We start from the raw sequence: 26,729 nt of genomic DNA on the forward strand, positions 1-26,729 counted from the left end.
CAGGTACAGGATCCACTTAGCTCTAAAACTTCTTCCAAGCCTGGGCTCATCAGGGAGACATCTAGGTGATGCTGCAGTTTTTCCGCCAAGTCCTTTTGCTTGGCGAACAGCTCCCTCTGTTTCAACAGAGATTGAAGCTCTTCCTCCGCTCCATCCTGTGCTATTCCTGTTCATTAGAAGATTGTGTTGTTAGTGGAGGCTTGAGCCCAGGCATCCATGCACTGTCATACAAGCACAGCACATACAAAGGGTCCCAGTAGCTTGCTGGTCAGCCAAGCTAACCCAAACAAGAAGCTTATGGGGAAGAAAGAAATATTGTTTCAAGGCACAGACTGACAAAGAAAGAAACCCAGTGTTCACCTCTAGACAGTGCACACATGTAGGAAGCTCTGCACAACCCATATATGTCATTGACCTGTCTCCCTCTTTGAACGATAGCTTCAAGCAGAGCAGGAGGGTTTCCTGCCAAAAATTCAGTGTCTCACAAGTGACTCACTTGCCAGAAACACTGCTGCACAGACATGGCAAGGAAAAATTGGATGGTGTGATGTGAGTCGCTGGATGGGCGAGTGGATGAGCACTGAGATGGCTGAAAGTCAGGGTGAGAGGATACAGAAAAATGGGCAAATGGCGCAGGCACACATACACAAACATACACCTAATCATACACACACACACACACACACACCTAATATATATATATATACACACACACACATATGTGTGTGTGCCACTTCAGCCATGTTTACCAGTTAATGCTGACGTAAAAGGAGATCACCTGGAATACCATGGAGAAGAAATTTAAATTTTGTTGCATGGGAGAACACAATGGGCAGGGGAGACAGACAACTCAGTCAACAAATGCTTGTCGTCGAAACCTAGTGCACAGACAGCTGGGCCCCAGGGTTCCTTGACCAGGTACCCAAACCTGCCTAGCAAATTCCCAAGTTAGTGCAGGAAAGGCTTGGTTCCCCAGTATAGGACCACTGGACGGTGGCGGACCAGCTTCTTGCTCTCACTCATTGCTTTTGTGTTGCCTGAAAACAAGTAGCTTTCTCCAAAATGGAGCTCCCTTAACCACAGGCTGCTTCCTTTAGGACACAAAGCCTTGAGCCTGGGAAACTAGAAAATCTCCACAATGAGGAGGCGAAATAAACCTTTCATCTCTGTAAGGGGATTGCGTAAGTGATTTGTTTGAGCTACAGAAGGCTGACCAATGATTGCATTTATTGTTTCATGCTGAACACTATTCCACTGAAGGGTGAAATCACATTCTGCTTTTTTCACTCATCAGTGATGGACAACTGGATAGTTTCTACTTCAGGACTGCGCCGAGGAATGATCCCGGCTGATGTCCCCGAATTTCTCTGTGGACACCTACTTATCATTCTGGAATCTCTGGGTCACCTAGGGACTGCTGTTCAACTTTCTGGAAAATTGTACAGAGTTTCTCACAGGTTCAGTCCATTGTCATCATTGCAGGGACATGGCAGTATGCAGGCAGACATGTTGCTGGATAAGTAGTCGAGGCTCCTGTATCTTGCAGGCAACAGGAAGTGTTCTGAAATACTGGGTGGTATCTTGAGCACATATGAGACCTCAACGTCTGCCTTCACAGTGATGCACTTCCTCCAACAAGGTCATACTTACTCTAACAAAGCCACACCTCCTAATAGTGCCACTTCTTTTGGTGGCCGTTTTTTTCAAACCACCAAAAAAGGGGAGAAAAATTAAAAACAGCTATATCTAGAATTTGCTTAATTTTTGCATCAAGCAAAAAAGAAGGCTCCATAGAGGCTTTAGGTCCTCCAGCCTCTAGCCTCCGTACAGCTTTCTACATTGACTCCACTTATTAAAACTGTATTTTAAATAATGCAACCATTACTTTGACTGAAGAAAGTCATAATGCTATGAACTGTCCTGGAATATGTGACAGGGAATAAAAAGAATCACCAGGTCAAGAACCAACAAGCAACTAAGCCCTCAGTTCAACAGACTGTGAGATACTGAACCTATGGACAATTACACAAGTGAGTAAGATGAGGCCCATCTGTCTTCACTTCCTGCCACTGAAATCAAGGTGTTGGCTGAATTTCCTGAAGCTAAGCAGGAAATCTATGCTTATGTCTCTGTCAGCTCTAGAAAATTCCTGCCTTCTTTGGTGAATAACCCCTTCCCTTTGCAATAGAGAGAATGGTTGGTCCCTCTCTGGCTCTCTCTTGCACTTAAAAGCAGCACTATGATTATACTTGGCCCATATAGATAATCCAGCAAAGAAATTGCTTTGTTCCAAGGGTCGTCTAATTCAGCTTTCTTTCATCTGCATCTTTAGTTCTCCCTGTTCGTGTGCTAGTCTGCTCTGCAGCATCTGCTCCCTCTTCCATGGGTCACAGAAGAATTGCAGTTTCCTGGGCAGCAGCATCACCTCCACAGGCATGGCTTCATACTCCTCGCTGTCGATGCTGAAGGAGCCCTCAGTTCCCTGCAGAGAGACGGGGTTCTGAGTGCACCTCTGTGGCCTCATGGATGAGGAAGGATCTCTTCTGAGGTCAGTCTAACAAAATCTCCCAGGGCTCACTGGTCTCTCTCCAGCTCACTGTAGAAAGTTTAGGCCCTACCAGGCCAAAAGGAGCCAACCTGGAGTCTGCCTGTTGTCAGAGGCCCTGACCAATAAGGAGCGACCTAATGATGTTTCCTGAATGCCTAGCAACAGGCATTGTCAGAGATCCTGATCATGCCTAGCCAATGAGAGACAAGCATAAGAGGTCAACTGTAAATGTATCAGAAAACCTGGGTGCTGGGAGGGTTTATAAGCTTTGCCCTGTTGTTAAATAAGTCTGCTGTAAGCCTTCTACCTGACTCCCAGTGTCTAGGACCTTGACACTGCTCCTTTTCGCCCCCTCCCCCGAGGAAGACATTAGGGCCCAGCAACATCTGGCATCCGGAACAGGGACTTCTAACACAGGGTTTGAGCTTGCCTGGTCAGAGTCCTTTTTTTTTTTGTTGTGGCTGTAATTTTTGTGTTTTGTCCAGAACAGGTTCTGGTCACCTTCCTCTCCTCAGTCCCAGTGCTGCACAGTGTCCCCAGTATGGTGTATTTTCAGTGAAAAGGTCCCTTGGTCCCTTCGGCAGGTGAGCACAGGGACCGCCATCCTCCCCTTCTTTTGAAAGGCTCCTCAGTCCCTTTAGCAAGTAAGCACTGCAACCCCCATCCTTTCCTTCTTTTGTGTTGTCTATCAACCCATTCAGTTAGGAAGGCACATGTTTTTCTGTTTCGGTTCGCCTGGCATCTTCACATAAGGGCTGAGCCACCAGGAGGTGGACCGAAGACTGGGCTCCCAAATGCCGACCCTCATCCAGAGACATCATGTGAGCATATGGCTGTGGCCTAAAGAACCACGGGAAGTCCCCACTAATCACTAGACGCAAAGTGATAACTAGTGTCCGATACGATTTCCCACCCCTGTTGACTGTTGATTGCCGGCTGTCCCTCTAAGAGGGGTGCTGACAGGAGGGGTGGGGTAACCTGTCATCTGTGGGAGTGCCACATTCTCCTCAGCAGGGAGGCAAGGGAGATAAGGGCCCGGAGGCTGGCTGTCTGGGCTAGAGGTGCGAGCTTCCTGCATGACTGAGGTCTCAGGATGCTGTCTGATCCTCGCATGTAGGTGACACTCCGAGGCATGGACTCGGAGGTAATAGGCTTCCCTAGCCTAGCACGCAATTTCTGGTGCCTGGCTCCCCTCATGTGAGCAGCATGGGCATCCTGGCGCAGGACGAGCACACAAGCCCCAGAAAAGCAATCGGGCACAAATACACTTGATCTCAATGCATATGTACCCCATTTCACTAGTTATGATAAATATAAAAAGTGGGGAAAGTAAACAGGCAGGAGTTTAAGGCCAGCCTGAGCTACCTGGGGAGATAAAGGCAAGCTTGGGTCTAAGAGACCCCGTCTCAAAAAAAATAAAAAAAAATAAAAAAATAAAAAAGGAAAAAGTCTATTATCTATCTTTATTTGGAAAGAATTCAAGAATTCTTTCCTGTATAGATTTGTCATCAGTGTTTCAAAAGCTGCTTCCCCATGTTCCATTAAGATATTTGTTAGGAGCAAGGAACTCAGGAAGGCGAGGGGTGCACACACACTGAGACAATGGGGATGTTCTATCAGGAACTCACCAAGGCCAGCTGGCCTGGGTCTGAAAAAGCATGGGATAAAACCGGACTTGCTGAACATAACGGACAATGAGGACTACTGAGAACTCAAGAACAATGGCAATGGGCTTTTGATCCTACTGCACGTACTGGCTTTGTGGGAGCCTAGGCAGTTTGGATGCTCACCTTACTAGACCTGGATGGAGGTGGGTGGTCCTTGGACTTCCCACAGGGCAGAGAACCCTGATTACTCTTAGGGATGATGAGGGAGGGGGACTTGATAGGGGAGGGGGAGGGAAATGGGAGGTGGTGGCGGAGAGAAGGCAGAAATCTTTAATAAAAAAATTTAAAAAAAAAGATATTTGTTAGGGTCCAAGAGAAGCCCCTAAAGAAAGATCAACAGCCACGTATACAATAATAAGAGCACTTTATTGGTTCCAATACTGGGGTGGCAAAATGGCAATCCCCCCCCCCAAAAAAAGCTTACAGGCTCCATTTAAATGAATTTAATGGAATTTGAGGAAGGAGGGATATATCTGGGGTTGATTGGTGGAGGAATAATTAGTCTTGGAGCTGACTGGTGAGAACTGACTGGTGGGAGGCCAAGTGGTTAGGTACTTTCTGGTGGCAGGGGAGGGAAAGCTATCTTTAGCTTGTGGAAGGCTGGGGGCACCTACTGAGCTAGCAGAAGGGCTTTGGGACTCTGATGAGCCTGCAGAAGGACTAGTCGGGGTACTTGATGGCCACCCATAAGTTGTGGTTTTCCTGAGAACTGCTTGCTTTCTTCATTCTAGTGAACTGAAATAAGATCTGGTCTCTGTCAGGGCTCTGGTCTGCTGCCCACCTCCCCTCTACCCTTTTCAAAATGCAGTGGACACATGGATTGCACACATTTACTTCCCTTAAGAACCAAGAGGAACCTTGCTAATAAGAATGCTGACTACAGCGCCATCTAACTGAGGGATACAGGGAAGGTTTTGTTTGGCTCTCAGTTTTATAAAGGAGATTTGAATATGGCTATCACCACTAGCCACAATCACTCAAGATACAGTGTGATCTGTGCACACTGTAGAGGGACAGCCTTTTCCTTCTTCCTTTACTACACACTGAGAATAATCAAAGGCTGCAAGGAGCCATTCAGTATCTGAAGAATTTGTATCAAGGCAAGAACAACAGAGATTAATGAAAGCCATTCTGCTGCTCACGCTGGAATCCATAATGACGCAGCCATGGAGACGCAGCTGCAACAGCAGCAATGTCCAATCCCCAAGTGGGCACAAGAGGGAGCACCAGGACAATGCAAAGGCAGCTGAGCAGATTACTGGTTGGCATGGGAACACACAGCTCCACAGATACTTGGGACATGTCTGGAGGGTTACAGAATTCTCAGCCAATGACGTTCCAGTTGAGGCAGGGACTTAACAAATCAGGCAGAACTCTGAAAAGTCTACTAGATTACCAAAGGGAAACCTGGGAAATGTCCAGGTACACAGTGTCCTTTCAAGTTTGCCCTTGATGTTCTGGGAGCAGGGAGACGGGGAATGCATGCACAGTAAGAGATACTGGGGAGTGAGGCTCACTGTCAAAAGCCTCCTGGAGACTGACAAGCAGTCCTGAGACAGTAGACATGATTTCCTTCTGTTTTACAGACAGCAAAGGATTCAGACAGACAGACAGACAGACAGACAGACAGACAGACAGACAGACAGACAAGGCCTTTGCTGGGTCTCCATTCTAAAGTAGGCAGCCCACTCTGAACAGAAAGGGTTGACAACACAAGTTATTTCATGACCCTCCATTTCCCACAGGCCAGGCACTTACCCTATGGTTATGAAATCTCCTTTGCTGACAGCATTGGGCTCGATGCAAATGTTCATAAAGTCTTCTTTGCTCTAGCAAGTTCAAGAACACGAAGGTTAAGACATGGAAATTGGGCTAATACAGTTGTCACCCACAGGTGTCCTTTAAAATGTTCGAAATGTAAACATGATAAGCAACCCTTTCTACTCCCCAACAATCGTAAAGCTTTGTGGTTCTATCCATACAAAACCCTGAAAGATTAATCTGTAAGGAGGCACTGTGGCAAGAGTCACGATTCCTGTGCTCCTCCTCATTTTGCTCCTAGTTATTAGCTAAGAACATTAGCCCAGCTTTGTGAAACAACCCAGCACTTCTGTGTGGCCTTCTTGGAGTTCAAAACATGTAGGCCCTGGAGAAATACACAAGCCTCTGAGCCCTTGCCAGAGTTTCAAAGGTACCACCAAAGCACAGCTGAATCTACTAGGAATCACACACCATGCTCTGACCTAATGACTGCTCAGAGTTCACATTTCACTCTGCTACCTGCCGAGTGCCAGCGGAATTTCAGCAATCCCCGAAATGCTTGGTTTACATCACCGAACAAAAAACACACAGAGTTTCACCCACAAAGAACTTGTATTTCACTGTAGAGAGTGCAGGGAGTAGAACAGTAAGTATATTTCAGGAGACAGTAGAAAATAGGTATGCTAGAAGTACATCAGAATATATTACGAAATGTCATAAATAGACGAGCCTCAGATGACATTGGTTGTAGTAACTTTTAAAATATTTACTTTATGTATTTTGCTTGCATGTATGCCCATATACTACATGCGCTCAAGATGTCCATGGAGGTCAGAAGAAGGTATCAGATCCCCTGGAACTAGAATAAACTGGTTGTGAGCCACTGTGTGGGTGCTGGGAATCGAACCTGAGTCCTCTGAAGACCTGGGTCTTCTGGAAGAGTAGAAAGTATTCTTCTACTGCGGAGCCATCTCCCCAGCCCAGTGACCGATACTTTAAAGAGAGCAGGAGCCCAGGAGGGGAACAAGAAGAAATATCTTCATCTACAACAACAGTCTTCAAACAGCAGGTGCCCGGGGGACTGGCCGGCATCAGGATCCTGTTTGTATTTGCTGGTTTAAAGTTAATTATTATACAGAGACTCAGACTCTGCTATCGTTCTCAGAGTTCCTTGCTCAGGGCCTGTTGTGAAGCTCAAGAATTTTTATTTCAAACCATATCCAGGAATATGATGCTGCCGATCTAAAGGCCATATGTTGGAAACCACTATTCTAGAAACAAGCCATCCACATAAAGGGAGTGCCCGGCAGAGGCCTTCAGGTGGCAGAATCCCTGAAATGTACAGAGAACAGCAAAGAAATCCACGTGCCTGAAACAGACTGAGTGGCAGGGACAAGAGAAGCGGATGAAGACGGGGAAGAAAGCATCTTGTTGGGCAGGGCTCTGCAGACCGCTGTAAGGAATGTGTCTTTTAGGTTGGGTGAAAGAGAGCCGGTGCAGGGCTACAAGGAGGTAATGTTATGGCTTTTGTAACAGGGCCACTCTGCCCACTGTGCCCTATCTGCAGAGGCAGGTGAGAGCCAGTGAGGAACATGACAGAGAAATGAGCGGGAGCAGCAAAGGTTCAGCAGAGCCAGGACATTGATATGGGGGGATGATGGGACATGGCATTGGGAGCTGGCAGGGAGCAGGAGGGAAATGATCCAGTTGCCAGGTCTAATAATTCACGGGATAAGGGGAAAGAAAACAGCATATTTAAATTTGTTGGCACAGGCATGTTCATTTGTTCCCTGGCTGCGGAGACATGAAATAATCACTCAAACTATATTATTTGCAATACTGTTTGGCCAATAGCTTAGGTGTCTTTCTAGCTAACTCTTTTATCTTAAATTAACCCATTTCTATTCTGTGTATCACCATGTGGCTGTGGCTTATAGGACAAAGTTCCATTGGTTACGTGGCTTCCCCCTGACTCTGCCTACTCTATATATCTTTTCCAGCCTGGCCAAATTCTGTTAAGCCATTGACTGAAAATAGCTTCTTTATTCATTAGTCAGTAAAAGTAACACATATACAGAGGGACTTCCCACATCATAAACTTTCAGCAGGACAGCACAGCCATCCTCCAGTTAGAACAGACACCAGCATGTGTTTTCTGGTAACGGCCAGAGAGAGTTATCAGAAGTCTCTATGACTGCAGTAGGTTCTGCAGTATAAAACAGCCATGCAGTACTTAACATGTTAGTGTGTTCGCATTCCAACAGAATCCACAGAAACTTGAATCTGTGTGACTCCACTGGTGACCCCTCGCTTGAAGGTGGCTGGTGGGTGGGCCTGTGGTTAGCCTCTGCTGACAGCTGCTCTGCAGCTTTGCTCGAGGCAGTGATGTGGCCTGGAAGTGGCGTCTGCTGTTAGTCTCCAGATTTTACTAGGAAATGTCAGCCTGGACTCAGATTACTTTTGTCCCATTACTGAGGAAAAGCCTTTGAAAGCATCAACACCCCAGAACTGACAACTCTGTTCACGGTTACCTGGTCTTGTGATGTGACTGAATCTCCTAGGACTGGGCCGGGTTCCTGGGAGGAGTTCTTTACCTCAGGTGGCTTCCCACATACATACATCAGTGAAAATGCAGACGAAGGCTACAGACATCTGTGGATCCCTGGCTAACCCCTCAAGGATGCTTTCTTTTACTTTGCCCTGCAATTCTCATTGCCCCGATGGCCCTAAATTCTCCAAGATTCATTCCCTGAGGAGACCTTGGGTCTCTTGTGATCCCTGTCTCCATTCAGCATCCTCTGTCAAGCAGGGGGCTGGCAGAGACATGAGGCACAGCTCATCTAAGGGCCTCCTTTCCAGAATCACTGCCCTACGCTGTTTGTTTCTGGCTAGTTCTGCCAACAGTCATTTCATTGATTTTTCTACAGTGTTTAAGGGGCAAAGGTAAAGCTATCGCTTGTTCTATATCTGGGCCACCTCCATCTCTCATATCCATTCGAAAATCAACTCAACTTGGCAGGTTCAATGAGAATCTTATTGTCTTCAGAGAAGAGGAAAGGATATTTGATAGAATTTAATGTCTAAGATATTTAAAGTTAATAAAACTCTTGGCAAACCTCACTAGTTTTCTTTATTAGAAACTTCCTTATCTAATAAAAGATATCCAAAAATTATACCGAATTCAAGAACAAATCAACAGCTCCCATAGGGCAACGGCTCCCAGAAGCACTACTCCTGTGCAGCATGGAAGGCCCCACAGGAAGTAAGGAAAGACAAAGGGTGGTAAAGATGAAGTCTTTAAAAGGGAGAAACAAAACTGGCACTGTTTGTGTTGATATAGCAAATCTAAAAGAACCCATAGGCCACACAATTAATAAGAACTTAATTAGGATGCTGATTCAGCATCAACACACACACATACAAAGTCAATTACATGTCTGTTTCTTTAGTCAGAGAATGATGTTTTAAGAGCTATATTGATAATAGCATTAAAAGTAAGATAACCAGCAGTGCATTCAGTAACAGGCAAATATTATAGAGAAAACCATAAAACTTCATTGAGAGAAATTGAAGACATCAGTAAGTGAAGAGATATATCACATTGATATCCCAGAAGGGTCAATACTATAGAAATGCCATTTCTCCTCAAATTGATCTATAAGTACAAGATAACCTTATGAAACTTTTATGAGGAACCTAGTAAACACTCTAAAATATTTACAGAAATCATGGGGCTGAAGAGATGGCTCAGGAGATAAGAGTGCTTGCTGCTCTTCCAGAGGAGCTGAGTTCAGTTCCCAGCACCCACACTGGGTGGCTCACAACCACCTGCTCAGCTCTAGGGGAAAAGATGGATGGCACTTGAATAAACTGGCCCGAGCAACTGGCTACTGAAATGAGTAAATAAAATTGGAGCCTTGTCTTCATCAATTACCTCCACAAAACTCGTTTCAGGTGGCAGCTTTTCTCTTTTGAATAAAAATGAAACCAATCACCTCATGAAAATCATTTTAAGTTGGTTTTTCACTCAGCCATAACTGGTGAGCATTTTGCCACATTAGTAAATACAAAGATCACATATTACTTTAAATAAAAGCATAATATTCATTTAATCAATCTATTTAATGTGTTGCTGTTAAAGAATAAACATGCTTTTTTAAGAGACATTAAATTTCCGACATTCTACACTCCTAAAGCTGTTTTCATACTTGGAAATATTATTTTAATCATAAATAAACATTTCAAGCTATTACATGACAGCTACAGTATTGAATATTTACTGTATTTGCTTTGCAAAGTGGTGAGGAAAAAAGAAAAGAATGTGTTCCACTAGTGACAGCAGCACAGGGTCACAAACCTTTGTAATTAGCACAAAGATAAGAGCATTCAGCGTCCCAAATGTGGCTCACCTAGAGCTGCAATCACACGCTCACTCAGTTCAATGCATCACAGAGATTCACTCATCAGAGAACAATGGCAAAGGAGCACAAGCAATATCCTGGGAATACATTGTCACCAAGGACTAAGAATAAAGAAAATGTGTAATAGAGATTTTATCTTCTTTTCAAAAATCCCCTGAACAAAGGACTTTCCAATCTCGTCGATTCATGGTGGTTTCAGAATTCTGTGTAAGTACACTAGGAATTTAACTGTTCACGCCCACAAGCTAAACAACTATACCTGCCAGGACAAGGGGTATGCACGGATTCTAGACTCTTTATAGACACTACCAAAAATAGTGTTACAACTTACAGTCTCCTGAAGGCTAGGAGAGAGGTCTGTGCCCATGCACATCACCCTGAGTGCTACTGTGCTGTGTAACACATGGAGATTTCAGGTGGTGTTTCTTTGGAACTGAACAATTTTTTAAAACCTTATTACAAAATGTGGTTAAATGTTCTTACATAGACACATGTGGTATAGTCTGAGGGTAGCATAAATAATTTATGTAAGATTCTTCGGGAAATGACTCCAAATTGTGGTCTACATGAAAGATGAACACAGTATACAGTTCATCTATTGAGTGATTTTCCTATTTGCCTTTTCAGTAATATGAAATAGCCGAGAATTTTTTTCTATGCCCCCTATTCTCTCATTAGCAATCAAACCTAGGGCGTTATACATGCTAGACAAGAGCTCTGCCACTGTACTATGCTACAACCTCAGAACTTAATACTTTTTAATATATTCTATATAGAGCACAGCCCCGTAGAACTTTATGATTAGGAAAATGTTCTGTATCAGTACTGTCCAGTATAGCAAGTACTACAGTAGTACACTTATTTAACTAACCAGTTTGAAATCTGGTGATAGGTGTGTGTGTGTGTGTGTGTGTGTGTGTGTATTCCCATATAATTAATATAATTAATTTATCGGTAATCCACTATAAATCTTCAGGCCATTTCCAGATACTAATATAGATACAAATATTAATTATCCAGATATTTGGGTCACTTTGTTCAAGGCTTGTCTGGCAAGGGTGTGTGAATGAGTAGCAAAGGCAAGTATCCAAGACAAATAAATACAGTTTTTTTTTTCATGAACAGAATGAGCATGGATAGATAGATGGATGGATGGATGGATGAACAGATGGACAGGCAGAGAGACAGACATGAGGGGTGCTTGTCTATCAAAACGAGAATGTTTTCTGTAAATATATAATTCAAATGCCCCCATGTTAGTGTTGGAACATGTGATATGGTTCTATAGCAAGGAATTAATATCTCAAATACACATATCACAAAGAAACACTGAATTAACATAGGTCAGGTTCTAAGTTGTAAATTGCTTTTACCTGTAGAGTGCTAAAAAAGTGGGCTGCTTTGATTTTCAGTGGACCAAGATACCAGTACCTTCGGAAACCAAGATGAAAACGAGAAGAGTTACCAGTGTGTTAAAAATCATCTAGGACAATCAATGCATCAGGATTGTACCTCTGCTGTGATTGGCTGCTCTTGAGGATTGGCTTGAGGACTATAGTATAACACTATACACAGTTTTAACCTACATTTTAATGGCACACCTAATAATATGCAATTTTGTAGTTAATAAGAGATGTATAGCCTAAATTTACAAGTCATTATAATACAGACTTTTACCAATAGAATAGATTGAGTATACAATCAAAAGATCAACAAGAAGAAAGCAATAAAGCCACATAGAGATAGTGTATTATAGATGCTGTGTGACCCAATGTGTTAAAGATAGAGGACTGGGTCATATTACTCATATTATACAGCTTTAATATGCCAAGTATAAAGCCTCAGAGTAAAAATTCATTGCATACTGTTAAGTGCATAAAAGCTACTAGAGAGAGGAAGATGCCAGATTCATTCAGAAAGTGATATAAATGCTACTCTTTACATGTAGCAGATACCTACTTGACTGCTCCTGACTGATTCATGTCAGAAGGCCTTTATTTAGCTCCTATTACATATATGGAGAAAGACATGTAGAGTATAAACATGCAAAAGAACACTGTAAAATTCCTACCTTTGCACCCATGATTTGAGAAGTTAACGACTCCCAAATAATACTAACTAATAAGTGACGACATATGTTGTAGTATAAACTGATCACTATTTACCGGTAAGAAAAGTAAAGAAGAAAGAAAACAGGGTAGTCACACTGTGAAATAAAAGACACAGGATAAAGCACAGGTACGGAGCAGAAAGTGACTGGAAGCGACCCGAATCTAGACGACGAAAGAGGGAGGGAAATAACTTCAGGTAGGAAGAGGGATCACAGCCAGAAAAAGGGCAAGGCTTAAAAATAAAACAGAAAATTGGCCATCAGGGACGATGGCACAGTAAGTTGGTCCCAAATCCCAGAACAAGGAAGTCAGATAAAGCCAAACTGGAGCTGTTCTAAATTATCATTCAGGTTAATACTGTGAGGGTATCAATGAGGGCCTTGGATATTTGGTATCTTATGGTATTTTTAAAGTCCTCTCTCTATACTTCCTTTATCCAATTAGCCAAGTAGAAAGGTGCCCTGCTTCAGGCCGTCTATTCCTAAAGTATCAGCAGTCCCTTGCACCTTTTCCAGTAGTGAACCTGACTGTGGTTGTAGTCTTCCAGTGGCAAGCATGGGAATGGTTCTTATTTTACACCAGAAGTGACTCAGCAGTCAGTCCTAGCCAAGGTGTTATGTGACCACCTGCAGATCTTAAAACTCAAGGTTCAGAAGCCATGGGGCAGGGAGATGAGCTGTTCCTAAGACAGCTGACCTGCACTAGTGCTGAACTGTGGATCAGAACACCGGGAAGCGGTTTGTTCTGAGCAGACTTTCTCAGAGAAAGCTAAGCAGTTCTCCCAGTGAGCTGTGGGAATCCGAGATGACAGATCAAACCCAAGGTAACCTGTGGCATCAGCATAACCATGGCACACTGGCAAACAGAAAGACGTGAAGCATTTACGACTGCCGTGCAATGAGATACAGCAGGACTCTCCTCCTGACACTCCGCTCTCAGGAATTCACTACCAGGGACAACAGAGTGAAACGTGTGAGAAATCTCTGTGAAAAATGTTTAGCAGTCTGGCCATAATTGCAAGCGAGGTTACTTGATGAGAGAGCTGTACACTAACTCAATCGTAACTCAGTGCCTCTCCTACAACTATAAGCCCTGGGCTCTAGGCTAAGGATGGACGGCACCGCCACTAGAAATGAAATGAACCTTGGATGTTGTCTCGTTCAGTCCTGCCTCAGGAAGCTGGCCCACACTTCTCTCCTAGGCGGAAGCTTCATTCCACATGAATCTCCAAAACTCAGTCTATCCCCATGAGAGCCAGCAGCGGCCTGCCAATCGCTCCTCCTGAGCCTGTTCTTGCAGTCAGGAAAACCTTAAACCTAAGCTACATGTGTGAAAACAGACGTGCCCTTCTCTGTATGGCTATTCCCAGTCCTTTCAGCCTACAGGCTTCAAATTCTTACCTGGGTGCTCGCTTCTATTTCATTATCAAAATCAAATTCAGGTATCTGATCCAAAGGATTTACTTGCAGACTGTTGTTTTAAAAGAAAATAAATAAATAAAAATAAAAAAAGGATAAAACGTTTAAAGAACCATCACATATGAACACAGCAATCCTTTACTTGCTAACTTTGACGCCAGCATCTCTGAAGGATCCCCATCGGAGGCCAGTCATTGCAAACACAGGTTGTTCCTTTTTGCCCTGGAAGTTAAATACAATTGATTTAGCTTCATGAATATAGCAAATTCATAGTATCCAGAAAATGTTCTAGGCCTACTTCACACCAAGCCAAACACTTTATATGTAAGTTCAAATATTAAAGCAATTAACCCTATGCCATGGTAAGAGTGCTTGAATGATCCACACTTGTATTAGTTCTCAGGAATCTACTGGCAAGGGAATGTATTAGCTGTAATTCTGAGTAGTTAAATTCCAATGGCTGAAGACTGATAGATATAAGGCCCCACATTCCAAGAGAAGTACAATACTACACACAACTCCATAGTTTGCTGCAAGATAGAAGGACCAACTTAGATTCTCTCATATCATCAATTCTCTGCCATGGCCAATATAAGCTAGGATTAAGACCTGGGCAGGGGGGATGGAGGGAGGATCTTTGGCACGAGAAGTTGCTGTCCTGGAGAAAGCACATTGCATCTTGTGCTCATGGGATCAAGGGCTCCTTCAATCCCAGCACCAGCATCATTTCACTGTGTCAAAGCCAAGCAAGGGAATTTGTAAGAGAAACACACAGGAGGAGAACTGTACAAGGAGACACTGACCGCTCACCCCTCTGCTGCGCACCTGTCATGAAGTAGAATAGCGTTGCTACTCTCTGTACTAAGACAAGCATGGGAAGAATAGCGTAGAGAGAGGGCAGAGCAAGCAGAGAGGGGCTGCTGAGGCACCAGCTGACTGGCACAGTAAGGTCATGTTTGTCTCTGAGTGCCAAGTAGAGAGAACTTCCTCTGAGAGTGGTGGGCCAGGGGCCAAGGCACTCGGGCATGAAGAGGCTATGAAGAACACTCAACCTGAGAATTAAAGGAGTTCAAACAAATGAGGCTAAAACAGATTTCCAAACTCAAAATGCAGTGCATGGGGAGCTATGCAAAATTCACATGCGAGCCCATTAGAGACCCAGAAGTGAGGCACCGGCAGGTAAAAGGGAGATAACACTGCCAGTTAAGCAAGAGTTTCTGCTAATCCTGCTCTTAGGTTCCCACAAGAGAGAAAATAGAAACAATATGGTGAGAGGACAGTGGAGCCAAATAAGTATTTCAGAGATACCGCTAGGAGGATAAATGACTAGTTAATATAGGGATGAGAGAAGATGCAGTTGATAAGCATCATTTGAACAGACACCCGAATCAGTACCATCCAGATGAGGTCAAGGGGAACCAGATCAAAGACCTTAAAGGCTGTTATTCAGGGAGGAGACACTACCGAGGCCTTAGAGCAGAGAAGTGATGTGCCCTAACTTGTGACCACACACTGGTTGTTACAAAGGGGAGGCAAAATCAGAGAGGCCACCAGAGAGGGACAAGAGACTGAAGAAGAGATGCTGGCCTCTGGATAGGTTTTGAAGATGGAGCCAACATAGTTTCTTGCCTCTCTCCTACCTGTGGTCTTATATAATACATCATAGGAGGAAACACATCTTGACTTCCTTACCAAATTGAAATGTTCAATGAGATGTGAGCACACAGTGAACAGTGAGCAAGCTAAATACAATAGCATTATAGTGGGTGATTTCTTGAAATTTGGAGAATCTTTAGTTTATATTAACAGGGTATGGTGCTTGTGGAAGGAAGGACTGGCATCTAGCATTGCCTAGAACGCTTATGGCATTAAGCTTTGCCTACAGAGCTTTTTCTTCAAATTCTGAATGCAATTTTCAGAAAGAAGGAGAATAGGGAAAAAATCAATTAAACTAAATTGGTTCCTCAGAAACTAGGGTAGAAGCCACTGTTCCACATTTTCTAAGAATTTATTAAAATTTTTCTATTTCCTGAGCTGTGTCATTAATATACACAGATTATGAAAAATTTGACATCAATTTACAAAATCAGTATATATAAGAAGGGGGATTGAGATGAGACATTTAAGTACAAACACAGCAAGAATTTCCATTTAAATTCAATTTACTTTGTAATATATCATTTCTAATACATGTAAAACAAACACTAAATCACTGAGTTATTAAAATCTCTTGATTCACCTTCTTTGGTAATGATTATATTTTACAACAATGTCTTTATAGCCAACAATCTCTCCTAGTTATTCTTTAATCATAGTCTTTTTGCTTTGTGAAAACAACTTAGCTGTATTGTACACTAAAGATCAATTGCAATTTAGAGTATGATTAATGAGATCATGACAGGAAGTCTAGACATGGCTGTATTTGGAAAAATTAAAGTAGATTTGGTTGTACACTCGTAAGTTCACTGTTGTTGAGTTTTGTTTTGTTTTGTTTTTTGTTTTTTACTCTTTTGGGGCCATTCACCCAGCTCCCAAATACATGCAAGGATATTTATTTATATGAATGCTATATAAAACCTTTTCTTGGTTTATTTCTAGCAAGCTTTTTTAACTTAAATTATCCCATTTCCCTTTAACTATGTTTGCCTCTGGGCTTTTTAGCTTTCTTTATTTTATATATCTTTCGTTCCTTCTTCCTCCGTGGCTGGCTGGTTGGCTGGGTGGCTGTCCCCTGGCATCTTCCTCTCCTTCTCTTTTTCTTGCTCCTCTCTTCTCTCAAGCCTAGTCTCCTCCTATTTATTCTCTGACTGCCAGCCCTGCCTATCCCAATCCTACCTTGTTATTGGCTGTCAGCTCCTTGTTAGACCAATCAGGTGGTTTAAGGAGGCAAAATAACAGATTTACAGAGTCAAACAAAAGAAACATAAAAAAATATAACACATCTTTGCACCTTAAAACAAATATTCCACAGCATAAATGAATGTAACACATCTTAAAATAATATTTCACCACAGTTCACCAATTATAAAGATGTACTTGGAAGCTTCATATGGGTTAGGTATCCCTAGCCTAAAAGCATAATGCTAGAAATGTTCCCCATTTTGGAATTTCTCAAATTTTGAATATTTGTAAAAACAAAACTATTGATTGAGAATTCCTAACGCCAAATCAAAAATGTGGTTTTCTAATTTTGGACCACTTGGCATTGTGATTGTCAGATTTGGGATGTTCAACCAGTATAACATCCACTTTCAAGGTGAAAGCTGGGATCATGGCACAGTATATAGATACTTAAAAGTTCTTACAAAATCACAAAATGAGTGAATTTTAAACGCTCATCCAGAGTGGAGCTGGCACATCTTAAGGTCAGTTGTGCGCAAACATACAAGGTTCACAGTTGCAGGATGACTTAACTCTGCAGCTCTGACTTTTGAGACATTTTTGTTCTGTTTTGCCTGTTCTTTTTGCTTGTTTATTTGTTTTCTGAGACAGGGTTCCTCTGTAGCTTTGGAGCCTGTCCTGGAACTCACTCTGTAGACCAGGTTGGCCACAAACTCACAGAGATCTGCCTGTCTCTGCCTTCTGAGTGCTGGGATTAAAAGCAGGCACCACCATCGCCTGGCTTTGCTTGTAGTTTTTAAGTGGGATGAAGAAAGAATACTTGTTTAACTCCTACCCCGATATGCATAACTTTTAAAAGCTACTGACTAAAAACGGAAATTACTAAGGAACCATTTCTTTCTCGCCCCCCCCTTTTTTTTTGGAAAACAATGTAATGGCAAAACTCTAAGCAGTACAATGAACACCATCTATACCTCTCACCTAGAGTCACCATTGCCAAAGTCTTCTCTTTATACTTAGCTGTTTTCATTTTATTTATGTGTATATTTGCCTGTTTGTCTTGCACACCACATACCCGCAGTGCCCACACTGGCCAGAAGAGGGCATCATGTAGTTTATTGTGAGCTGCCCCACTTGGGTGTGGAGAATCAAATCTGGATCCTCTAAAAGGGCAGCTAGTACTCTTTCTCCCGCCCCTGTGTATGCTATGTACTGTTGCTAGGTTTGCACTTATAGATATTACCCCAGAGTCAGCAACTGCCTGCCTGAAGTCAGGGTTTACGCAGGTGGAAATGCGATACCTAAATCACTCTTGAAGAATCTAAGGTTGAAATGCAGTATCTTAAAATACAGTCCATGTACAAGTGTCCTTACTTATTCTAACAAAGTCCGTGATTACAACTGGTTTTCATTCTTCAAGTCCAGGATTCTTTACTAGATTCGTAGGTTTCCTCTGGAACAGACCACTAACTTTCTTCTGGATTTTCTGACAATGCCATTTTTTAGGAGGACAGTCTAAATTGCCCACAGTTTGGATTTTTCTGATGATTTTCTCTTGGTTAGATTTAGATTAGCTGACATTTGGAACAGAAAACTATACAGTGACATGGCATCATTCTCAGAAGGTAGACATGGTCAATTTTCTTCATGATCAGACAAAGGAGCATATGCTACATTTCTCTATTTAAAATATATATCTGAAAAAAATATATATATCTGCCCCTTTAACGACTAAGTAACAAACTTTGGGAATGCTTGCAGATTTGTTTCCCCAACAGATTTCTACCCATTGCATTCAGTTTCTACGGATGATCTTGATATAAAGTCAATCATCAAAACGATGACTGAAAAATTACAAGGTTAATATACTACCATTCCTTCCATACTTACAACACGGCAATTCTTCAGTACTATCACCTGGACCTCAGGAACTGTTTATTTTTATGTAGGACATTATAATCCATAACAATTAATAGTTCTTATAGCCATGCACCAATAGGTTGACCTTTAACATCTGTGATGTCCCCATCATTTTTTTTTTTGAGTGATTTTTTTACCTGAGACTTACCTACCCTTTGATAATCATCCTTTCACTGAGTCCTGGTAGAGTTTCGTTTTTGTGGTTGGTGGTGGTTTTTGTTCTTAAGATAGCAGTAATTAAAGGCCAGCGTTTGAGTGCCCAGCATGCTGTCAGGCTTCTATGCCCTTTAATTGGCACAGTCAGCAAATATATTTCTAAATCAAATTACTCTTTGGATATATACCCAAAAGTGGTATTGCAGGTCTTTAGGTAGATTGTTTCCTAATTTTCTGAAAAATCACAATACTGATTTCCAAAGCAGCTGTACAAGCTTGCACTCACGAGCACTGGAGGAGTGTACCCCTTATCCCACATCCTCTCCAGCATAAGTGTTTTTTGATCTTGGCCATTCTGGCAGGTGTAAAACAGAATCTCAGAATTGTTTTGATTTGCATTTCTCTGATGGCTAAGGGTGTTGAGCATTTCCTTAATGTCTTTCAGCCATTTGTTAGTAGAGAGTTCTCTGTTCAGGTCTGTACCCATTTTTTTTTTTGTTGTTGTTGTTGGATTGCTTGTTCCTTTGATGTCAAGTTTCTTGAGTTCTTTGTATATTTTGGAGATCAATCCTCTGTCCAATGTGGGACTGGTAAAGATCTTTTACCATCCTGTAGGCTGCTGTTTCGCCTTGTTGACTGTGTCCTTTGCTTTACAGACACTTCTCAGTTTCAGAAGTCTCATTTATTAATTGTTGCACTCAGTGTCTGTGCTACTGGGTTTCTGCTTAGGAAGTGATCTCTTGTGCCAATGCCTTGAAGTGTACTTTCCACTTTCTCTTCTACGAGGTTCAGTGTGGTTAGTTTTATATTGAGGTCTTTGATCTATTTGGACTTGTGTTTTGTGCATGGCAACAGATATGGATCTATGTGCATTTTCCTACATGTTGATATCTAGTTATGACAGCACCATTTGTTGAATATGCTTTCTTTCTTCCATTTTATATTTTTAGCTTATCAAAAATCAGGTGTTAATAGGTGTATATTAATATTTGGATCTTCGATTCGATTCTATTGGTCCTCCTATCTCTTCTTATGCCAATACCAGGTTGTTTTCAGTAATGTAGCTCTATAGTAGAGTCTGAAGTCAGGGATTGTGATGCCTCCAGAAGTTCCTTTGTTGTACAGGACTGTTTTGGCTATCCTGGCTTTTTTTTTTCATATAAAATCGATTAATGTTCTTTTGAGGTGTGTGAAGAATTTGGCTGGAATTTTGGTGGGCACTGCATTGAATATGTAGATTGTTTTTAGTAAAATTTCCATTTTTATCATGTTTACTTAATCAAGAGCAAGGGAGATCTTTCTGTTTTCTGGTGTCTTCAATTTTTTTCTTCAAACTTTTAAAGTTCTTGTCATACAGGTCTTTCACTTGTTTGGTTAGAGTTGCCCCAAGATATTTTATGTTATTTGTGGCTATTATGAAGGGTGATGTTCCTCTGATTTTTTTTCTGAACCCGTTTATCATCTGTAAAAAGGAGGGCTTTTTTTTTTTTTTTTTTTTTGTAGTTAATCTTGTATCCTGCTACATTACTGAAGGTGCTTATGAGATGTAGGAGTTCCCTGGTACAATATTTGGGGTCACATATGTAAACTATCATATCATCAGTAAATAGTGAGAGCATGACTTCTTTTCCGATTTGTGTCCTCTTGATCTCCTTTCCTTCTCTTAATGCTCTAGCTAGAATTTCAAGTACTGTATTGAATGCATATGGAGAGTGGACAACTTGGTTTATTCCTGATTTCAGTGGAATCGTTTTCAGTTTCTCTCCATTTAATTTGATGTTGGCTGTTGGCTTGCTGTATATTATTGCCTTTATTATCTTTAGTTATGTTTCTTGTAACCCTGCTCTCTCCAAGACTTTTATCATAAATGGGTTTTGAATTTTATCGAAGGCTTTTTAAGCATGTAATGAAATGATCATGTGGTTTTCTTTGTTTATGTGGTAGATTTTTGTATGCTGAACCATCCCTTCATCTCTGGGATGAAGTCTACTTGGTCACTGTGGATATTTTTCTGATGTGTTCTTGGATTTCATTTGCCAGTACTTTATTGAGTATTTTTGCATGAGTCAGATTGGTCTGTAATTCTCTTTCTTAGTACTGTGTTTGTATGATTTGGGTACCAAGGCACTGTGGCCTGGTAAAATGAGTTTGGAAATGTTCCTTCTGTTTCTATTGTGTGGAACAATTTGAAGAGTATTGCAATTAGCTCTTCTTTGAAAATCCTGTAGAATTCTATGCTGAAATCATCTGGTCCTGGGCTTTTTTTTTGGTTGGGAGACTTTTGATGACTGTTTCTATTTCCTTAGCAGTTATAGGTCTATTTAATTTGCTTATCTGGTTTTGATTTAATTTTGGGAAGTGATATTTATCCAGAAAATTGTCCATTTCCTTTATGATTCTAATTTTGTGGAGTACAGGCTTTTGAAGTAAGACCTGATGATTCTCTGGATTTCCTCTATGTTTGTTGTTATGTCCCTTTTTATTTCTGATTTTGTTAATTTGGATATTCTCTGTCTGCTTTTTGGTGACTTTGGATAAAGGTTTGTCTATTTTGTTGATTTTCTTTGTCTCGTTGATTCTTTGTACTGTTTTGTTTCTATTTTGTTGATTTCATTTCTCAAGTTGATCATTTCCTGTCATCTAGTCCTCCTGGGTAAGATTGCTTCTTTTTGTTCTAGAGCATTCAGATGTTCCGCTAACTTGCTAGTATGGGATCTTATCAGCTTCTTTCTGTAGGCTTTTAGTGCTATGAGCTTTACTCTTATGACTGCATTGTGTGCCATAAGTTTGGGGATGTCATGCAGCCATTTTTGTTGAAATTTAGGAAGTCTTTAATGTCTTTACTTCTTCCTTGACCCATTCAAGGTGAGCAATGTTCACTTTCTATGTGTTTGTGAGCTTTCTGAAATTACCGTTGGTGTTGAATTTTAACTTTAAGACATGGTAATCCGATAAGATACATAGGGTTATTCTAACTTTTTTGTATTTGTTGAAGTTTGCTTTGTTACTAAGGATGTGTTCAATTTTGGGGAAGGTTCCATGGGGTGCTAAGAAGAAGGTATATTCTTTTATGTTTGGATGGAATGTTCTATAGATGTTTGTTAAGTCAACTTGAGTCATAACATCTGTTAGTTTCCTTATTTCTTTACGTTTCTGTCTGGTAGACCTGTCAAGTGCTAAGAGTGAGGTATTGAGGTTTCCCAATATTAGTGTGCAGAGTTTAATGTTTGATTTAGGCTTTTCCATATGAGGAGCCTATGTATTTGGGATGTAGATATTTAGAACTAAGATTTCCTCTTGATTGATTTTTTCCTGATACAAATATGATATATCCTTCCTTGTCTCCTTTGTCTATTTTGCTGAATATTTAGGATAGCTACATCAGCTTTCTTCTTAAGTCTATTTGATTGGAAATTCTTTGCCCAACCCTTTACTCTGAACCGATGTCTGTCTTTGAGGTTGAGGGTTTTTTCCTTCCCTTTTTTTTGGGGGGGGGATTTTTGAGACAGATTTCACTGTAGCTTTGGAGCCTGTCCTAAAACTAGCTCTTGTAGACCAGGCTGGCTTCAAATTCACCAAGATGCGCCTGTCTCTGCCTCCCAACATGTCCTTATTACTTTGATTCCTTATTTAAAATGTGAAGGAAAGATTTTACCTTGATCTGCAAGATATCAAGTGGAACTGTCTCTCCTTTCACAATGGCGATGTGGTATCTGTAATGTGTCTAAACAGGGAACCATGGAGAGGGTCCGGTTGTAAAAGGTAAACACCACCTGCTTGAAAGCACAGCACACATACACGTGTGCATACACACCCACCCCCACATACTCAGAAGCCTAGGATGAATGTCAGGAAAAGCTAGACTTCTGAAATATTACTTCTTAATATTTTAAGAAAGCAGAAGGAAAGCATGTAAAAGAATTAGCAATTCAGAACAGTACAATGTTTGTAGAAATTCACAGAGAAAAATTTGGAGCTTATATAAGATACTGACCATTTCTTTATGTAACATTGACTGAATCACTCCACTGTGCCTATTACTGGGAAATGTGGTACTTAAATACACAATGATAACACAGCACCTTTTAATCATTGTAAGAAATTCAGTCATTTCCCCCTAAGAACAACTTTCTTCTCAAACAGCCAGATGGCAACTAAAGGACAGGACTTAAAGTTATCTTAGCAAACTACAGACCAGGACCCAAGATATATTTCCTTATTTTCTAGAACTATGAGGATGTTCTGCATGTTTTTACTGTTGATTCTTTCATTCAAGATACAAGACTCTCCTTACGTACATTCTGACAATCTCTTGAAAGACACACACACACATACACACACCATGAAAAGTAAATACTATGTATCACACATACAGGCAACATAAAATTATGCCAGATCTGCAAACAAGCCTAGAGTTTGTACTGGAAATTCAAAGTCAGACACATATAAATACACAACAGAGGGTCAACAAGGGAAACATGAAGTGGCTAGACAGAAAGACATCTGCTCTCATGTGAGAGGATGCGTAGACCACATCAGAGACCTGCTCAGAATGGCCGTCAACCCCTCCATTCCTGTACCATGAAGGGGGGCCAGGCCTGCTTGTTTGTGTTTCTGTACTGCCCAGTTCCCCCGTTGTTTAGCCCCAAAGAAAATCACACAAAGACTCTATAAGTTATAAAGCTGATTGGCCCATTAGCTCTAGCCTCTCACTGGCTAACTCTCACATCTTGATTAACCCATTTTTCTGATCTACGTTAGCCATGTGGCTCAGTACCTTTTTTCAGTGGGGTAGATCACATCCTGCTGCTTCTGTGGTCTGGGCAGGAGTGGGAGGAATCAGCTTCCTCCTTCCCAGAATTCTCCGCTCTCATTACATCATTTCTACTTCCTGCCTGGCCAATCAGCGTTTATTTATAACATGATTGACAGATATATAGACAATTCTCCCACACCACTTCCCCGTCTTTTTTTAAAAAAAAAACCAAAGGAAAATATCCATAGTCCATTTTTTGTGAATGTGGGCGTAGTATTCCAGGCTACTTCCAGCTGGTTGGGGGCACTGATAATCTTATGGGGACCTAAAGAAAATTTAGAGTTCTGATCAAGTCCTGACTGAAGTATCCTGTGAGTCTTGATCATCTCAGGCAGCTGTCTTGAACCTGTTCTGGATGAAGAACTCAGACATCTGGGCCATCTATTCCTGCCTGAGACTTCTCAGGTGGTCTTCCTTGATCAAACTGGATTTTTCTTAACTCTGAATAAATCCACAGCCTCTCATTTTCTGTGGAAACAAAAGCAAAATGTCTTCTCCAAAGTAACATACCTTTTGAATTCAATTTTGAAGCCAAGGTATTTTTAAAATACCTATCTGCAGCATTTATAAGCAAATATCTTTTAGCAGCTGTTGCTCCTTCCTCAGCATTTAAACAATTCAAAGAGAGCATAATAACATACAGTATCAAGATTCTCTGTGTATTTTCCATCTTTACGTGGCATTATTTTAACCTCTATTTCTTTTATTTTTACTTTTAACTTTTGGCTTTTTGAGACAGGTTCTCTGGATATCTTTGTCCTGGAAATCCCTCTGTAAACCAGGCTATCCTTGAACTCACAGAGATCCGTCTGTCTCTGCCTCCCAGGCTACTCTCTTTCTTTTTTTTTTTTTACTCTGAGAACTTTAACCTTTAGCCTGTATATATTTTTAACATAATGTAAACCATTTAGAGGTTTTCTTCTTCTGTGAATCTCTCTTTACTGTATATCTTTCTTTTTCTGACCACATGAGTCTTTAATTTGCTAAGGAATATGGATTAGTTTTCTCTGTGGCGTTTGAAGGTCCTTGCCAGGAAGCAAGCCGCAACAGTGTGTAAACAACACTGAAAAAGCTCCTATGGCATTTCAACGTCCTTGCCAGGAAGCAAGCTGCAACATTGTGTCCATAGCTCCATAGTCTGGACCGCCTGCTTGAAAGTCAAGAGTTTTCCTTGGCAGGAAGGCACAGAAAGCCAGCATTTTAAAACAGCCAGCTTTTTTCCTGCTACGGCTGAAAACCAAAATGCTTTACTCTAGTCTTTCCCAAGCTTTGTCAGGCTTTCTGTGGATTCAGTTATCCACGTCTGTGCTCCATTCTGTAACATGGATGGGGCTGGCTTGTTTGTGCTTCTGTACTGCCCCGTTCCCCCTGCTGTTTAGCCCCAAAGAAAATCACACAAAGACTCTATAAGTTATAAAGCTGATTGGCCCATTAGCTCTAGCCTCTCACTGGCTAACTCTCACATCTTGATTAACCAATTTTTCTGATCTATGTTAGCCATGTGGCTCAGTACCTTTTTTCAGTGGGGCAGATCACATCCTGCTGCTTCTGTGGTCTGAGCAGGAGTGGGAGGAATCAGCTTCCTCCTTCCCAGAATTCTCTGCTCTCATTACATCATTTCTACTTCCTGTCTGGTTTTCCCACCTATATTTCCTGCCTGGCCCATTAGCGTTTTATTTATAACATGAATGACAGATTACAGACAATTCTCCTACACCACATTCCCTAGGTGCAGCCATTACAAGTCCATTCCTCTCATCCCTCAAGCCTGACAGATGATACCACCCAGAGGGGCCCACTCCTTCCAGCCTAGCAGAAGGTCTTTCACTGTGACCACCACTGAACTGTTGCTGTCCTTTCATAACCACAGTCTGAACTGTGTACTAATTAACATTATCATCGGCCTCCTGGAGAATGAAAGTTCCACAAAGCTAGTGACAATTAGTGTACTGACCATGAAAACTCCATCAGCACAGTGCAGGTCAGATGACAGGCAGTCAGAATTTGCTGAGTACAATACTTTATTCTCTAGAATTTCCAGCACATAACCTGCAGATAACTGCTGTATATTCCTCACTCATATTCAACAATCATCACCTCATGACCAATCTTACTTCACAACCCTGTAAGGCTTAATCAATGAAAGAAAATCTGATACCTTAAGAGTTTACTATGTATCTGCAAAAGACTTTTATGAGATATTATTATACTTAAAATATTGGCCCATTGTGTAACAACATATTTAGTCAGTTCTCAAATTTTAACAGTTAATATACATATATATATATATATATATATATGTTACCTCTTTTGTTCAAGACAAGATTCAAACAAGACACATAGATGGTGACTGGCTTGTGTTTTAAATCTCTCTCACTCTATTAACTGTTCTATTTTGTTTCCCGACTTATTTAAGAAATAGGCCATTTGTCTGCTAAGTTTCTGTGACCTTGAACCTTAGCGATTATATGTATAAGGACCTAATATATATACATACATCTAATTTTATGTATTTTCTGAGCTAGAATGGAAAATTTGTATCAATTTGGCATTGAGATGCTGGCAACAATAATCCGAATGTGGTAGTATATACTTCCACCAGAAGATAAAGAACACTTGACTGTCTTTTGGTACTGATGGCAACCAATGAAAATAATTACCTAGACTTACTGAGTTGGAAACTAATAACAAACTGAATTTTCTCTCCAGTCTGAATTCTACCATTCGTTCTCATTCATCTTCTATCTACCAAAGAACCTTCCCCTCATTAACAATCTGGTTACACTATAATACAGGTCACAGAAGAAAGTCAAGAATAGTCAGGTGTGGTAGTGAACACATTTAATCCCAACACTTAGGAGGCAGAAATAGGTCTCTGTGAGTTCAAGGCCTGTCTGTTGTTACACAGAGAAACCCTGTCTTGAAAAGCAAATCAAAACAAAACAAACAAACAAACACACAAACAAAGCCAAGACAAACTTAAACTGTTTTAAAACCATGAGACAGGGTCTCATATATCCTAGGCTGGCACTTTCTAGCCACAGATGGCTTTCAACTTTTGATCTCCCTG

The 26,729-nt window shown here is 41.3% G+C and overlaps 1 protein-coding gene across 1 annotated transcript; it reads right to left on the reverse strand.

Annotated features, from left to right (window-relative positions):
- Positions 1 to 26,086, reverse strand: LOC130889851 (acylglycerol kinase, mitochondrial-like; the record flags this gene model as incomplete). The annotated part of the gene is made up of 6 exons (XM_057793821.1): positions 26,037 to 26,086; positions 22,499 to 22,556; positions 14,069 to 14,148; positions 11,771 to 11,828; positions 5,974 to 6,044; positions 1 to 166 (listed from the first exon to the last, which is right to left on the reverse strand). Coding segments are annotated over exons 1-6 (483 nt in total), but the record flags the coding sequence as incomplete, so codon positions are not given.
- Between the last annotated feature and the right edge of the window lie 643 nt (positions 26,087 to 26,729).

Source organism: Chionomys nivalis, chromosome 1 (assembly GCF_950005125.1).
Source record: "Chionomys nivalis chromosome 1, mChiNiv1.1, whole genome shotgun sequence".
Lineage (NCBI taxonomy): Eukaryota > Metazoa > Chordata > Mammalia > Rodentia > Cricetidae > Chionomys > Chionomys nivalis.